Source organism: Camarhynchus parvulus, chromosome 4A (assembly GCF_901933205.1).
Source record: "Camarhynchus parvulus chromosome 4A, STF_HiC, whole genome shotgun sequence".
Lineage (NCBI taxonomy): Eukaryota > Metazoa > Chordata > Aves > Passeriformes > Thraupidae > Camarhynchus > Camarhynchus parvulus.
In genome coordinates, this window is record NC_044600.1 from 9889990 (window position 1) to 9905191 (window position 15202).

General features: G+C 39.8%; 1 protein-coding gene across 6 annotated transcripts in view; it reads right to left on the reverse strand.

The window, feature by feature from the left end:
• TENM1 (teneurin transmembrane protein 1) overlaps positions 1-15202 on the reverse strand; it is a 469105-nt gene that overhangs the window by 94745 nt on the left and 359158 nt on the right. For 5 of the 6 annotated variants that reach the window (XM_030967968.1, XM_030967972.1, XM_030967969.1 and 2 more), the window contains 3 exons: positions 4549-4734; positions 3488-3511; positions 1089-1235 (listed from right to left, as the gene is read on the reverse strand). In XM_030967968.1, the coding sequence (XP_030823828.1) occupies positions 1089-1235; positions 3488-3511; positions 4549-4734 (357 nt within the window). The remainder of the gene's footprint in view (positions 1-1088; positions 1236-3487; positions 3512-4548; positions 4735-15202) is intronic. The other variant, XM_030967971.1, reaches the window with a different exon arrangement.

The window sequence follows — 15202 nt, forward strand, 5'->3', positions numbered from 1 at the left end:
CCATGGGGAGGGACATCTTGCACTGTTGCAGGTTTCCCAAAGCCTGATAAAACCTGGCCTTTAATCCACTCTCTGCTGCTCAGCTCTGAGGATGGGACAAGCACATGGTAAGGGATGGTAGCAGGTGAAGGAGAGAAAAGCAATAGTCCTTGACCATTCAGTAAATGAGAATTCCTAAGACAGACAGGAAAAATAATTAACTCTGAGAGAAACCAGTCAGGAATATTGCGGCTTCTCTCCCACTGGCAAGTTTGAAATAGAGCTGGATGTTTTTTCTTAAGAAAAAAAAAGCTCCAACTCTTGTATTAGAACAAACTATTGGAAAGGAAGCAGAGACCAATGTATGAAAGAACTATGTTTTCCCCAGCAAACCTAAAACTTATGCAACCTTAGAGTGAAATCAAGATCACAGAGGACTGAGGGTAGCACTTAGTACCAAATGCCCTTATTCAACTGATAGAAAGAAGCAAATGATTATTTCAGTACAGGGCTCTGTTTACAGTACTTTCCAAAATCTCTTCTGCACACTTTCTACACTAGTTCCCTCAACAGTCCTTCAAAAGTACGTCCAGATAATCGCAAGAACTGTGCTGTGTCTCAGTAGAAATATTAAGAGGGACTAATGTTAACAGCAACTGCAAATGTGCACTTTATGCTTGCATATATATTAAATTAATAATAATAGAAGACTAACTGGATGCATTTTGACAGGCACAGAGTTTTTTTTCATTTGGGTGTCTCTTGGCTGTTTTTTCTGAAAGACTGACAGAATTATGAGGAAGAGTGGAAAGGAGATACAGGAAATTACTTATTACACTTTTGTTTTGTTTTGCTTTTTATGAGAAAAAAAGCAAGTACTGGGATGGTAAGTATGGCCACAGATATTTTCTGCCTTCAGTAGCATCTGGCTCAAGGGTCTGTTTCCTCACAGTGTTACTTCGGATGAAGTCAGTGGAACAACTGTCTTGAGCAAACAGACAAACATTGACATTTTGTGATAAAAAGGAAAGCATACACCAAAACCATGGATTTAAATGGCAGTCAAGGATGTGACAGATAAACAGAGACACATGAATTATGTATCATACCTCCATCATTGTCCAGGTTATCTGCACACACCATTTCCATGACAACGTTACATCCTGAGCCACTCCAGCCCACTTGACAAACACAGTGCCACCCATTCTGATCAAGAGTGCACCTCCCATTTCCATAACAGAGACCTGGGCAACCATCTAAAAGAGAAAGTATGAAAAAAAAAGCTTTCATGAAGGGATATTTTCTCTTATTTTACAGTTGCAATTATGCATTAAGATTCCTACTTCTAGCACTATACTTGCTGCCTTCAAATGTTCATAGCTTGAGAGCCACTTACATTTCTGGCCAAATATGGAAAAATCCCCAACTGTGTCCTTCCATTTGCTTGCCCAAAAGTAGTTTCTCAGTGAGGAATAAGGATTTTTAGTGTTTAATATTTTGTGCACAGGAGTAAAGTGAGTAAAGTCATGGTATAAAGTTCTGAAGTCATGTCCATCTCTTTCTCTATTGAAAAATAAACTATAGTTCACTAACAACATCACACACATAGTCAAGATTTATATCAAAGATACACATGGAAAATATTGTCTAAATGACAAACTGGCATCTGTGGACATAATCCTACACATTGCAGGGAGTGGAAGTGACCTTTTTATTCTGTTCATAAATACTCATCTGACTGAGAAAAAGCCAATTTGATTTATGCTACAACACACTCTTCCCACAGAAGGCAATTGAGGGAGCACTGCCTTCCCGTTCTGCTTTCTTCCTTTAGAGCTGATTCCAACAGGACCAACACATGCCCCTTGGTGGTGCTGATTCTAGATCAAAACTGGACCAAGGACTGTAGCATCCTCTCAATTATAGACTTGCAAGCTCTGAATCAATAGTAATTTGGACATTCACATCTACATTTCTTGCCTGTAAGAGTGAGAGAGGAATGGTCTCTTGGATGTGTACACTCATGTCCATCTGCTTGCACGGTGCAGCGCCAGCTCAGACATTTCTCAGATCCTCACCATGTCACACATGGAGCCAAAGGACAATGGATAAAGCTTGGCAGTAAGACTGACAGATTGAGTGGCATCACTTCTTAACTGGCTCCTTTCTTTTTGCCAGCATGGACATACAGGGTCTGAAAGCCCCTATGCACCTGATACTGATCATCAACACATAGGTGTTATCAGAGAGAGGGCTTTTTTGAGGAGGAAAGAAGAATCAGTGCCTGACAGCCTCAGGATCCTCCAAATGGGGGGAGTCTGGTCTGTCAGGCTGTGATTCACAGCCCCACATGCAGCACATTTCCTGGTAACTTTACAGGAGACACATGATCTCCCTCCTTCTCACCCTTGGCACAGTTTATCAATCACATCTGCAAATAGAGGGATCAGAGAGTCTGATTCTCTTGCTCAGAAAAACTGGAGATGGGTGGCATCATTTTCTCACACTAAGTTATGGAAGATGCCTACTCCAAAACAACATGAACTTGGCAACCACCAAAGATATTATAAAAGCTTCTTTCAGGGAGCTGGGGGAAAGGGCAGGATCTGAGAGCTCTTTGGGTAATGTGGACGTTCTTCCACTTCCAATCACTGTCCTGCTGAGTTAATTAATTTCTTGTACATTATTATATTTTGCTACCATGTATGGTTACCCTCTAAGTCTATAAATGCAATAAAATGAATGCTTATGTGCTTTTATTATTATTTAATTCCAAAGAAGTAAAATAAGAAACAGAAAATAAGCACTGAGATCTTTCTGAACTCATGGTTAGTTTGGTATTTCAGTGAGCAACATTTTTGGAAGGGGCTGTGCACCACTGGTGTGGGCCAGGCACAGGGAGTGCTGTCACACTGGGAAGGCTCTCACACTGACATGAACGAGCAGGACCTGCAGCAATGCACGGGAATCAAATGAACAGCACCAGACACAAAGCCACATCAAACTTAACTCTTGTATCAAATGATTTGAAGAGAACTAGATCACATCTGGCACAGACAGCTTTAGAAAACAAGAGCATTGCTCTAGCAAAAGCAACTTACTTCAAGCATAAATGACAAAAGAATATGTTTTTTTACTTCTCATGGGAGACAGTATCAACACAAGCTTTTTAGCAAGTCCTCAGCTCTGGCATTACTTTGGATGGTAAACAAGAGCAAAAAATGCATTTGCCTAACACAGCACATCAGATGGCCCTGTAAAACATGCTTACATTGCTACAACTTAGCAAATTAGTTGAGCACATTACTTATTAAAAACTGCACTTTCTGCTGTAAATCTCTGTGTGTGCGTATATATCTATATATATTTCCATAAACAAATGTGTCATCTATTCTGGGAACCTAGCAGTACAGAAACTCAAACAAAATGAGTAACAGAACACACTCCATTCCCAATACTTTTGTATATTTTCACTATTTTTTTGGAATGCTGATATGAAAAAACTTACCTTGAACAGCATCTAAGTAGTGAGCTTAAAAAAGAAAAGAACAAAACTGAGATGGATCAAACTTCTGTACCAAATGAAAATACATTTGCTTATGGCTTGACACCTGGTGGTTAGATATCAAATGTCTCCCTCTTCCTGCAGGCAGATCTATTCCTGCTGCTGTGACCAGAGCATTGTGTTTGTGATCGTTCTCCATTTGATGACAAGCGTGCAGGGACCACACCTGGCACTGCCTACAATGTGAACAGCAGGTCTTTTTATATTTTTAAGTATTTTGGTCCTTCTCTGGATTTGCTCTAAACAATCTTCAGAAAATTAGGCTGTTCCTCCATCACAAACCTAATTCTTGATTTAGTGAATTCTAGAGGCAGGGAATGAATTATCTTAAAATGCTCCAGATAAAGAGAACACATTCTAGATTTTTTTCAAGAAACAAATGTGAGATCTTATGCTGCTCATCTCTGAAAATTGGATAATAATTTCACTTTGGGACATTTTAGGGAGAAACACTCTTAGACTTTGCAAAAAACTGTTGAATTTCATTAAAAATATAACTATTACATTTTAATAGTAGACTAATGACTTCTAAAAACATCTGAAAGCTTTACCTTATTAGGAATATTGTTAGCAGTCAGTGCTAGGAAAAATACCATTAGCAGTAAGTAAAATATGTAAATCCTCAGACAGAAAGGCAAGAGATTTAATGGAAGAATTATGTAAGGTGAATAACAGCTTTGCTTCCTCACACCTTCTACTTTTTAAACATTTTTTTTCCTTCCCGACTACAAAATTCACATATGAACACATCCCAAAGATATGATAGGACTTAGCTATCTTTCCTTTCTGTGTTTTTTTTAATTAATCTATTATTTCATCTACACAGAAAGCGGTGCCACATTGCTGTTCTGTGGGACAAACAGAATGCAGAGGCAGCTTTTTTACACCTGCCTGGATTCCGAGTCTCGTTTTCCAAACAGATTTCAATCAGAATGATGGTGATCTGTGTAGGACTGGATTAAGATTTTATGTATTTCATTTCTTGAGGTACAAAAGCCCCTTACCAATGGTGCAGTGGTCCCCTTCCCATCCTGGGCTGCACTCACACTTCCCATCCTTGCACTGCCCGTGCTCGGCACAGTGGGAGTGGCAGGTCCGCTCTTCGCAGGTGGGTCCCACCCAGCCCTCCTCACACTGGCAAATCCCTCTGGAGCACACACCGTGGCTGCCACAGTCCAGGGTACACAGCTCTGCACAGAAAAACAAAAGTACACCACGTGGAACAGCACTTCCATACTGCAAATAAAATTTGCATCAAGACTAATTCACTTGTGTATGAATATCACTCATCAGCTGGATCAAACATGGGGATTTTATCACTCAGTACTGACCTTAGGCAATCTGGCTGCCTCCTTCTTTAGTAGTTACTTGTCAGACCATTTATTTATTTGAGGTGGGGACTGCAAATGATGGCTTTGCAGAGGGTGGAGTAGTAAGTCTGAAGCAGACAAACAATGAACTGAAAAAGTCTGTATCTTTTGGCTAATTCTTCTGAGACTCAATTCTGAAATCTCTTACAAACTCAAATATTGTGAACTGAATTAAAGGATAAAGTAGCACATAAAACACATATAAGCAAACCAATCTTTTAGATATTCAAATGGTTGTAGTGATGACAAAATGGCCTTCATTTGTAGGACAGAGAGCCACCACAAAAGGAGTAAGAGACGAGGCAAGCACCTCACTCTGACAGCAGCATGCAACATGACATGACCTACAGGCCATTCAGATCCCCCCAGTTCTAAAATGGCTTTCGAGGATTCAGACTTTTTTTTCTTTCCTGACCTCCATGAGTCAACTGCTAAGAAACCAGGAAAGCTGTTTCAAGTAATACCTCCTTCATTGCCCTTGGAAGATTTCTCTATCTGGGCACTGCAGAAGAGCCCTGATTGTGACGTGCTATGAAAGTCCTGAATTGTTTCAATACATCACCATATGCTAATTGCAATTCTGCTTCTTTGTATCCTAAAGTTGTTCTGTGAAAAGAATGGTTTCATTACAGAAAGGTTCCATGTAGTTTGAATTTACTTAGAATAATTATTGTAAAGACACAGAATTTGCTTGTTATCCTGTAATTAACCTGCTACAGAATAGTCTCCTCCTTCTTCCTCTCAGAAAGCAGCTGATAACACTTAAAGTATAAGCCAAACACTCATGTCTGCTCTGATTTCAAATGTCAGTGCTACATATTTAGTTGTGGCAGGATTTTTTCCTTGACAGATTTTAAACAATGATCATTTAGATCTTGGAACTATTATATATAAACATCCTTAAAAGCATTTGTAGTGACAAATGCTGTCACTTACATACCAAGAAAAGTTTTTAAAGTTTAAATCGGAATCTTATCTTCCAATCATTTTAACACAATGGAAAAAGCAGCACAGAACTGGAACAGCACAGTGACATCAAAGACATGCTGGGCTCTCTTTTGAGTGAGAGCTTACCCTTATTTTTGGTAATAGCCAGGGTGACAGCACAGTGCACAATCAAAAGGATGGGTGAGTGACAAACTGCAAGAGGATTGTACAACCCAAATTCAGAAGCAGAAGGCATGGTAAAGAAAATCACACAAAATTCAGTAAAAGCAACTGCAAAGTATTGTCCTTAGGAATGAGGATATGATTCTATGATATTCCTGAAAAACAAATGTAAGACAAGAAAAGAGACTGCTCTATTATATTCAAATGAAAAACTGTGCTGAGTCTGGGGCATTATACCTTAGAAAGTCTTGATTGCTGCCTGCTGATCATATATTCATCTACTGCTTCATGCCTTGGACTGCTTGCCTGCAGGTACTGGAAAGGATTTCTTCCCCCTTGCTGCATAATTTGTCTTGGCTCTTTTGTTTGGTTACTTGTTTGTTCCTTGGAAACCTGGGAGATTGCTTGGAGGACTATGGGAGGACTTGCTTTCTTATTCCATTGGTACTGAAGATGTCCAAATACTTGCTCCTATGTTTAGGAAGTAAATTGATCCCACCAGATCACAAAAGCACCACTCCCAAGCAGACTGGCAGAGGATTACTGGTTTTATTTGAACTGATTGTTCCAGTTTGGGCATCAGCCTACTCCTAAAATTAAATCTAGCAAATACTTTAAGAATTTAGGCTGCTAGAGGGATGTGTTTGATCTCCCCTGATCTCCCTCTAGTTTACTATAACTATTGCTTTTGATATTTTACTTCAACTGGAAAAGATTGTTAAGAGGATATTGAGAAATATTGTGTAGTTTACAATATACTCAGGTAAGTGGAGCTGATGGTCATTTTGACCCTCTGGATTGACATTCTACTACACAGACTTTTGCAGCTTTGGGACTGGAATACAGAAGTGGCAATGGCCGAAGTGGAGAAACCAAGCAATGCATAGAGCTTCTGACCCTGTCAGCAGTGCTAGCAGCTTCTGCCTCTTCTCTGTCTGTAAACAGACCTAAGAACCAGCTGTGGAAAAGCTTGAACACATTCCCACACATGGCATGCATGGCTGCACCCCCCGTCTGTCTACCCCACAGAATCTGATCATGACAAACTCATCTTCCAAACAAACAAAAGAAATAACGCCATGGAGCTGAAGGCAATGTAGGCACATTCCTACCACAGGGACAGGGACAGATCTTGCACATGCTTCCCTTTCAAAACCAAAAAATTAAACAGACCTTAAACTGTTAGAAAGTTTTCCACTGTTTTCCCTACACATGGAATAAAATGTTTTAACACAACTTAAGGTCCTAATCTTTAATGAAGCGGAGATACTAGATTACTATCTTATAAAAAATATCCTAGGTCAGTACATACAGTCTTCACTCATAAGGCTACCTTTTTTTTGGTTCTGTTTTCCAACACAAGATCATACTCGAAATTAACTTACCTAGTTATTGCATTTCCTTCTAAAAATGAATTTTTCCCCCAAAATATTGAGTCTAAATATTCTTTAATGAAAACCAAACCCAATTTTGTAAGCACCAGATGTAATGAAATGAGGTTTCTTGGTTTGGACCAGGCACTTTCCTCAGCTACCCTAGCTGACCTGCAGTTCAGTCAATTCACACTTCGTCATCACTGAGGCAACCTTGAGACTTACATTCTTTTTGGTGATTTCATAAGCCTTCAGAAGTACTGTTTACCATGATAATGTATTCTTCTGCCAAGGAAATCCTAGATTCTCCACAGACTTCTCATGCAAAGCAAGGGAAATCAAGACTAATGTCATCCTATTAATGCTGTGGTAGAACATGCAGCTTTAATCCACAGCTAATTCAAACAACTAAGATCAAAAAAAGGATTATCAGTTCAGGTTGTCCTGCTTTTAAATGCAAAACTATTTCTTAACTCCTCCTGCAGATAAACAAGCCCAGAAACCTTTGTGTAGCAGGGAGCCACATTAGCATTTATGTTTGTATTGAGGGTTTCTGCCAGAGACTGGACAAAATGAGATACTCCAGTGAGTGCTCAGGGACCAACTGCAATGGGAAATTATACAGTAACTTTAACTAGGTAAATAGCTGCAAATAAAGCTGATGTGGCAAAAATTCATACAGAAGTGAGATGGACAGCAAGTCAGACGTGATGCAACTGTTCAGTTCACTGGAGCATCTTCCTCCTTCCAAAGCAGCTGGTCCTAGAGGACACAGAAGCACCACAAAATGCAGCAGAGACAGCACAGTGGGGAAGGGCTTTGAGCTGTGGGTCACTGCAAGCAGCTGAGACAGCCAAAAATGTCTTCTCTGACTGAAACAGCTATTCCACTCCTCCTCCTCCTCCTCCCCATCCATCTCGTGTCTCTGTGATCCCTGCCTAGCACTTAGCATGGGAAACTGGTGAGATGATTCAGATCATGGAACTGTCAGATCATTATTCAGTTTATTTTCCTGGGTTAATACCTGCCAGCTAGCTGAGCTAAATCAGCCCAAGGAGAGATCAAAGCAGCCATACAGGCAGGATGAGGGAGGAGATGCAAATCCCAGCCTAGACAGAGACTGTCCTGCTGAGGAGCCACAAGCTGTGCCATCATCTGACTGCAAAGGACAAGAGCAAAGAGATGACTTCCGTAAGGTAACAAGGGAGGCAGGTGACAAGGGGAACAGTTTGGATTAGTTGACTCAGGGATATTACATCACAAGCCTTTACTTGTGCTGGTCCATTAATTGCCATTCATTCCTACCATGTTCAACGCCACGCTCACAATACCTTAGCTCCTTGACCATGCTGGTGTTTAGGTTACACAAACCCATCTCTCCCCTGCCACTCCTCTGTGTCACAGTTTAGTGGGACATACACCTGCCTGCCTGAGCTCTGGGCAGACCTTGTGCCCAAGCTGGGTTGCAGGCTGGTCTGTGGCTGAGACCCCACTCCTCAGCACATGTGAATTTTCAGGGTTCCCAGGACACCGAGTCACCCAAATTCACAGTAATTCATGGCCCCGTGGCAGTTTTTGTACCTGTACACTTTGAAATCCAAACAACGTTCTCCAAATGCAGGCCTGGAAAGTTAATTTTGGTTTTGAAGAAAGCCCAGCCATGCAGAGTCACTGTGAGCATTGTGCTGGCAGAGTGCTGAGGGATGGCCTCAGCTGACCCCAGCAGCTTCCCTCAGACTTTCATCAAATACAGTTTGCATCAAACCTAATATTCCAAGTCCTTAGACTCACACCAATTAATGAAGAAGAAACTTAAAAAATGTTCAATTCAGCCTAGAATTTTTACTGACATGCCCTTAATTCTGAATGCTCATTAATTTCTTGGAAAAAGGCAAATGTGAGCTGTGAACCATTATTTGTACATATTCTTGAGGAGGAGACAAATAGTTGATCATTCCTGAGCTAATCTAAAAAGCATTAAAAATTCACTCCACACTCTTCATTTTAATTACCTAAGTCAACAATGAATTCTTTCAAATGTGTTTTATAATAAGTTCCTACTTATGTGTTATGAAAAGGGAAATTAAAGCTAAATATTTTATAATTTGTAATGATAGGGAAGATTTTAATGTTAATTCAACATGTGTCAGAAATAACTCCTAGAAAATCATGCTAAGAATACAAAACTATATGTAAACAAAAGTGGCCAAATACTATGAAATACTCATTATACTTTTGTTCAGTGGTAAGTCTTGTTCTACAGATAGTCTAAACTTTCAGTATTATATTAATAATTTTGCTATCCATTTTTTCATAAGAAGTTTTCCATAAAGATTAGAAATTAATCGACCCTGACTTTCACCCAATAAGCTTAACTGCTAGAGGCAGCAAAAAAAAATCACCTATCTAGCCCTAATAAAGAAGTTTTTTCAATTTAAATATACATTACATTTAATAAGTTTCCATGATAATTTCAACAATGTTCCTGAACTTTTTAAATTACCTTCCTGCTGTGTCCTGGAGACAACACTGTTCTAGCTTTTATTTTCAGCAACTGACTTTATTAATATAATTTTTTACACCACAGTAAAGTTCAAAAATGTAAAGTTTTAGGAGTTTCAAAAGCATTTCAGCTTTTTCTTTTCTTTAAAACCCAATGGAAATTTGTTCCCCTTAAAGAAGGTTACCTAGGAGTGCACAGTAGAGTTTTCATGCAGACATCTAGTTGTACATATCTGTACTAGAGAGATGTTATTTTTATGATACAGTTTATCTTATTTTCCCAATTGACATAAACTTCTTTGGCAATCTGGATGTTAACTGCATCTGATCTTGGCTTTCCCAGCAGTGTCACAGGACGTTAGTCAGGTGTGTAATTTTGAACATTCTTAGTCACAGCTATGCCAGTCAACCATCCCTGGAAGTGTTCAAGGCCAGGCTGGATGGGGCTTGGAGCATCCTGGCCTTGTGGAAGATGCCTTTGCCTACGGCAGGGGAGTTGGAATTGCATCATCTTTAAGATCCCTTCTAACCCAAACCATTCTGTGACCTATGATCAAGCAAGGGACAGCTTTTTTAGGGGCAACACAGCAGTACTACACGGGTTTAGCCAGTGTCCAGTGGGACCGGCTCTTCAAGCTTGAGATGGAAATCAAAGGGAGTTGCAAATGTCTTCAAAACATTAATGCTGAAGTCCTCCTCTGTCAGCTGCCAGGTTTTGTGAACATATTCCCTTTGGAAAACTGAAATAATTTTCCTGTGTGGAGAGGCAGCAATGGTGCATTGCCCATCTCTTCCCTATCCTCCACACCACTGAGGAACATGTGATGGGAACTTGCCACAGAACTTAATGTGAAATTTAGTACCATCAGAAATAAATCAATACAATAGATTATCCCCATATGACTGATCTATTTAACATAAATTTATAAAGAATAGAGCTGCAAAAGACTTCACAGGATCATTTATTATCGTTTCAAATTAAATCATACCTGGCATCACTGAAAAGCTCCCAGCAACAGAGAGCAGGACTGTACTATGACAGGCAATTCATACCACTATCAGACCATCTTCACAAAAAAATATTCTCTCAATCTGAGTTTCTCTTGCAGCAACATTCCTTATCCTTCTCTTCATGCATTGCATGCTAATATCTGACACTGAAATATATTAAAGGTCACCTCACAATAGCACAACAATGTGCTGCTGTTGTGTGAATAAATTCAAAGCAACTCTTTCTGCAAAACTATTGCATTGAATTTATTATCATATATCGCTCCAAAATAATTTTCATAGTCATTTCCAAAGATTCTGCCCTTGCCCAAAGTGGGACATGGTGGCCCATCTCAACAAAAGACTCAAAGAGGTAGATTCATCTCACCTGACCTGAAACATTTGTCTGAAATACTTTTCTATTATAGTCTGTTATCAGACTAGAATGCTTAAATTTATTCAGCTATTGATATTTATCCTTTCTGACACTGTCATGAAGCAAGACTATAGCATGCATATAAAACTATGTTAAGCCAAAGAAGAATTATTTGGAAAAATTCTTAAGGAGAAAACAAGTCCAACTCTAAATTGCATTTGCCCTCATTTCTGGCTCTGAATGATGTTAGAGAGGTTCATAACATATTCCAACTATTTATAGTTTTCCATGAATTACATAGATATGTACATGCCTTAGCCCCCTCAAACACCATTTTTTTCTTGTGTCTTCTTGATATCATCTAATATTTAAATTCATATTAAGTACCCTCTTTCCTGCATGATTACATGACTGATAACCTGTTCCTATTTTCTCTTCAATAGATTGCTGGGTTTTGTTATGAAATGAATTAGTGATTCCAGAAAATAAGCTTTTGTGTGGTCTCACTAGCATTTAAAAAAAAAAAAAACCAGCACAGCTGAAATCTGAGTAAAGGACTGGCCCAGGCACTCTATGTTTTGCTCAGTATTATCTCAGGAGTTGTTCTACCAGGAGGCAAAGAGGCATTTCAGGAGGTTGGGTCTTCCTCAGAGAGACAAGGGTTGCAGAAAAGAACTACTGAATAGCCAGTAATTCAGAAAATAAATGGGGGGGGGGGGATCTAAACTTCACACAGCCCCAACTTATTTGGGATAAGTCAAACACAATTATTGCACAACCATCAACTATATCTACCAAAGGTAAAACTTCCCCAAAACTTCTTCATTCCCCAAACATTACTTAATTTTTAACCTTCCTACTGTAAGTTCTATGTATAAAACCTTTCTGGTGTCTTGCCTTGCAGTTACCTAACTACCTTTCTTATCTTCTTACCACAGGCCACAACATATAAAATAAACCCACTGGAACTGAAATGCTGTATCCTCACTGTTTGTTACTCACAATGTTTCACTACCCATAAAGTGGTGCTTTTAATTGCTCTCTGGAAATAATCCTTCCATCATCTCATTGAACTTATTCTTGATGCATTAGGTACTCTACAAAAAACTCTTCTGGCCTCCAGTAGGAAGGTTGCCATTAGCACTACCGTGTATCACAAAATATGTGAATGCAATTGCATTTAAAAAGCCCTTTAAGGTAGTTTCTGATAATGCTACATCTATTTACAAGTATCTTTCTGAAACTGGAAGCCTCAATTTGCTTGAAAATTTATTTGTGATGAAAAGTAATCAGTGGACAGACAGAAAGGTCTAGAGGGCAAATACAACAGAGGCTGGGGAAATGACAGAGCAACTTTTTCCTCTTCTGAGATCTTTTATCACACTTTTTTCACCCAGCTTTATTTTTCATCTGATGAAGATTCTCTTCCTGATCCAAATCCAATTTATATATATATAAAACCTCACTCTATATCGATTTTGCTGGGGTTCAAAATGGTATTTTTACAGTACAAAAATTTAATCAATACAGCCTGAAGAAGTTGGACTGGTAATGGTAAACATACTAACAGATATTTCATTTCAGGCAGCCAGAGCACTGAAAATTGATACCACTGAAAAGGATTCCTCATTTGGCACTGGGAACATCTCTGTTTACCCAGCCACAGCACTGGTGTAAAGGAGAACACAACTATGCTGGGCTTGCCACACAAGAGACTTCAGCTGCAGAACTGTCTCATTTTTAGAGATGATACAGGTTGGCAGGTTGGACGAGGCCAGTGTGGGCAATGTTTAAAATAAATGAGCAGAAGTGTAACTTAATAGCAAGGAAGATTAGACTGACACAAGGGCAAGAAGAAGCACGAAGAAATATGACCAGGACATTTTTAAAATATTGTTGCCCAAGTAAATGTGGAGATTCCTTGTCAAATTTGGTCCTGTTTTATAATTTGTCTTCACTGTTTCATTTCAAGTTGTACTGGTAACACAGCAGTGAGATGTCAGTCATCACTGGAGACTTATACTCTGACTAACAAGCTCTGAAATCCTCTGCAACACCCCAAGAGCCACAAGAGGAAGTGCTGTGCAACGTCTACCTTGTTGGATATTTTGTTTGATCAGGAGACTGGTATGAAAGCAGTCCAGAACAATCTGTCATGAGCTGTGGTGAGCGAGATGAAAGCAATGCCTTTGTGCTCACTCACAGAGGGGAAATGCAATTCACAGTTCCCGGGACTGAAAAGCCAGTTGTGCAGGAAAAATGGGAAACCTGTTGAGCAAGTGACAGATCACAACAATCAGGGAAGGCATGAGGCCTGTGATAACCATGAGGAACATAGAGAACAACCATGCCTTTGTGGGGAAAAGGGAAATAGGCAGAAAGATAGCTCAGCAGGTTCATACACTATAGCTGTCTCACAGCTACAGCCTGAACTAATACAGCATCAAAAGAAAATAAAGGTTTTGAGACACCTATTTTCAGCAAAAGTCCAGCACATTGTCTGAGGGGATCAGGGTATGTCTATACAAGCAATAAATCTTCTGTGGTACACAGAACAATGATTGTTAACACTGATTCAGGCTCTGCTCAGAATATAAAGCTTTCCACAATTATTTAATTACTAAGTTTGATTAGTGATATCCAGTAAAGAAGTAATGATTTATTTAAGCATTATTTGCAACAAGTAGGCACCATCTTTAATTCACTGGCTGACAAGATGACCTTTGGATATGAGTCCACTCCCAAAAATGCTGGTCTGTGCCCTGAATGTTGGATGTACTTGCTGACTTCAGTAATGAAGATATATTTTACTTATTCTATTTTGAATGAGCTAAATATGCTGAAAAGGTGGGCATTGGCATTACTTCTCAATGTATTACAGGAACAGCCATTCAGATTCAGCTGTGTAAAAGCAACTGCAGCCCAAAAGTGACAGAGATGCCATTGTTGCCCAAATCAGACACAGAGCTGGCACTCAGAAGGAAAGGGGATAATGATCTGCAGAACACACATCTATGCACTAGGACTGAATGCTTTTAAAAGAATGTGATTTTTGTATTATTTTTCCACTGAAGAGCCAGTCTACATGGACTAGTCTAGATGGAAATCATGTTAAGCCTGGACAAGAGAAGCTTCAGGGTGATCTAACTGTGGCCTTCCAGTACCTGAAGGGAGCAAGGAGGAGGGAGAAGAACAGTGGAAAAAGGCATGTAGTGATAGGGCACAGGGAAATGGCTTTAAACTGAAAGAGAGTAGGTTTAGATTAGGTATTAGGAACAAATTCTTAACTCTGGGGGTGGTGAGTCACAGTCACAGGTTGTCCAGACAAGTGTGGGTGCCTCATCCCTGGCAGTGCTCAGTGCCAGGCTGGATGAGGCTCTGAGCAACCTGATCTAGTGGAAGATGTCCCAGTTCACAGCAGGGAAGTTGGAGGGTGCCTTAAACCCAAGTCATTCTATGATTCAATGAAAGAGTGAATCAACTAAAATAAGGCTCTGTGTGTTTCCAACAATCAATCTGTATTACAGGAAAAACTATTGTGAGAAATCAAAAGTCATCACCAGCTTCTAAGTAACATCTCAGGTTCACAGACAAAAGCAGATGAAGAAGCTGGCCTTGCTTCCTCCCATTTTAGCACAAAGAAACAATTCCTTGGACAAAACTCAGCAGTGAGGCATAACAAGCTCTTGCACAAAACCAAGGAGTGCAGCCTCAATTAGCACAAGTTCCACAGCACTCAGCATCTGCCTATGAACACTGTGTCCATCCACAGGCAGGGAGCAAATGTCCCTGTGCTCACAGCTGAGCCTGGGCAGGTGAGGGCAGACACAAAGCAGCTCCCAGTAAATAAACCACAACTTCCTCTGTGTCAGCAGCACAAACAGAAATAGCAGCATGCATCTGGCAGCTGCTCTCTGCCCAACTGCTGCCAAACCAA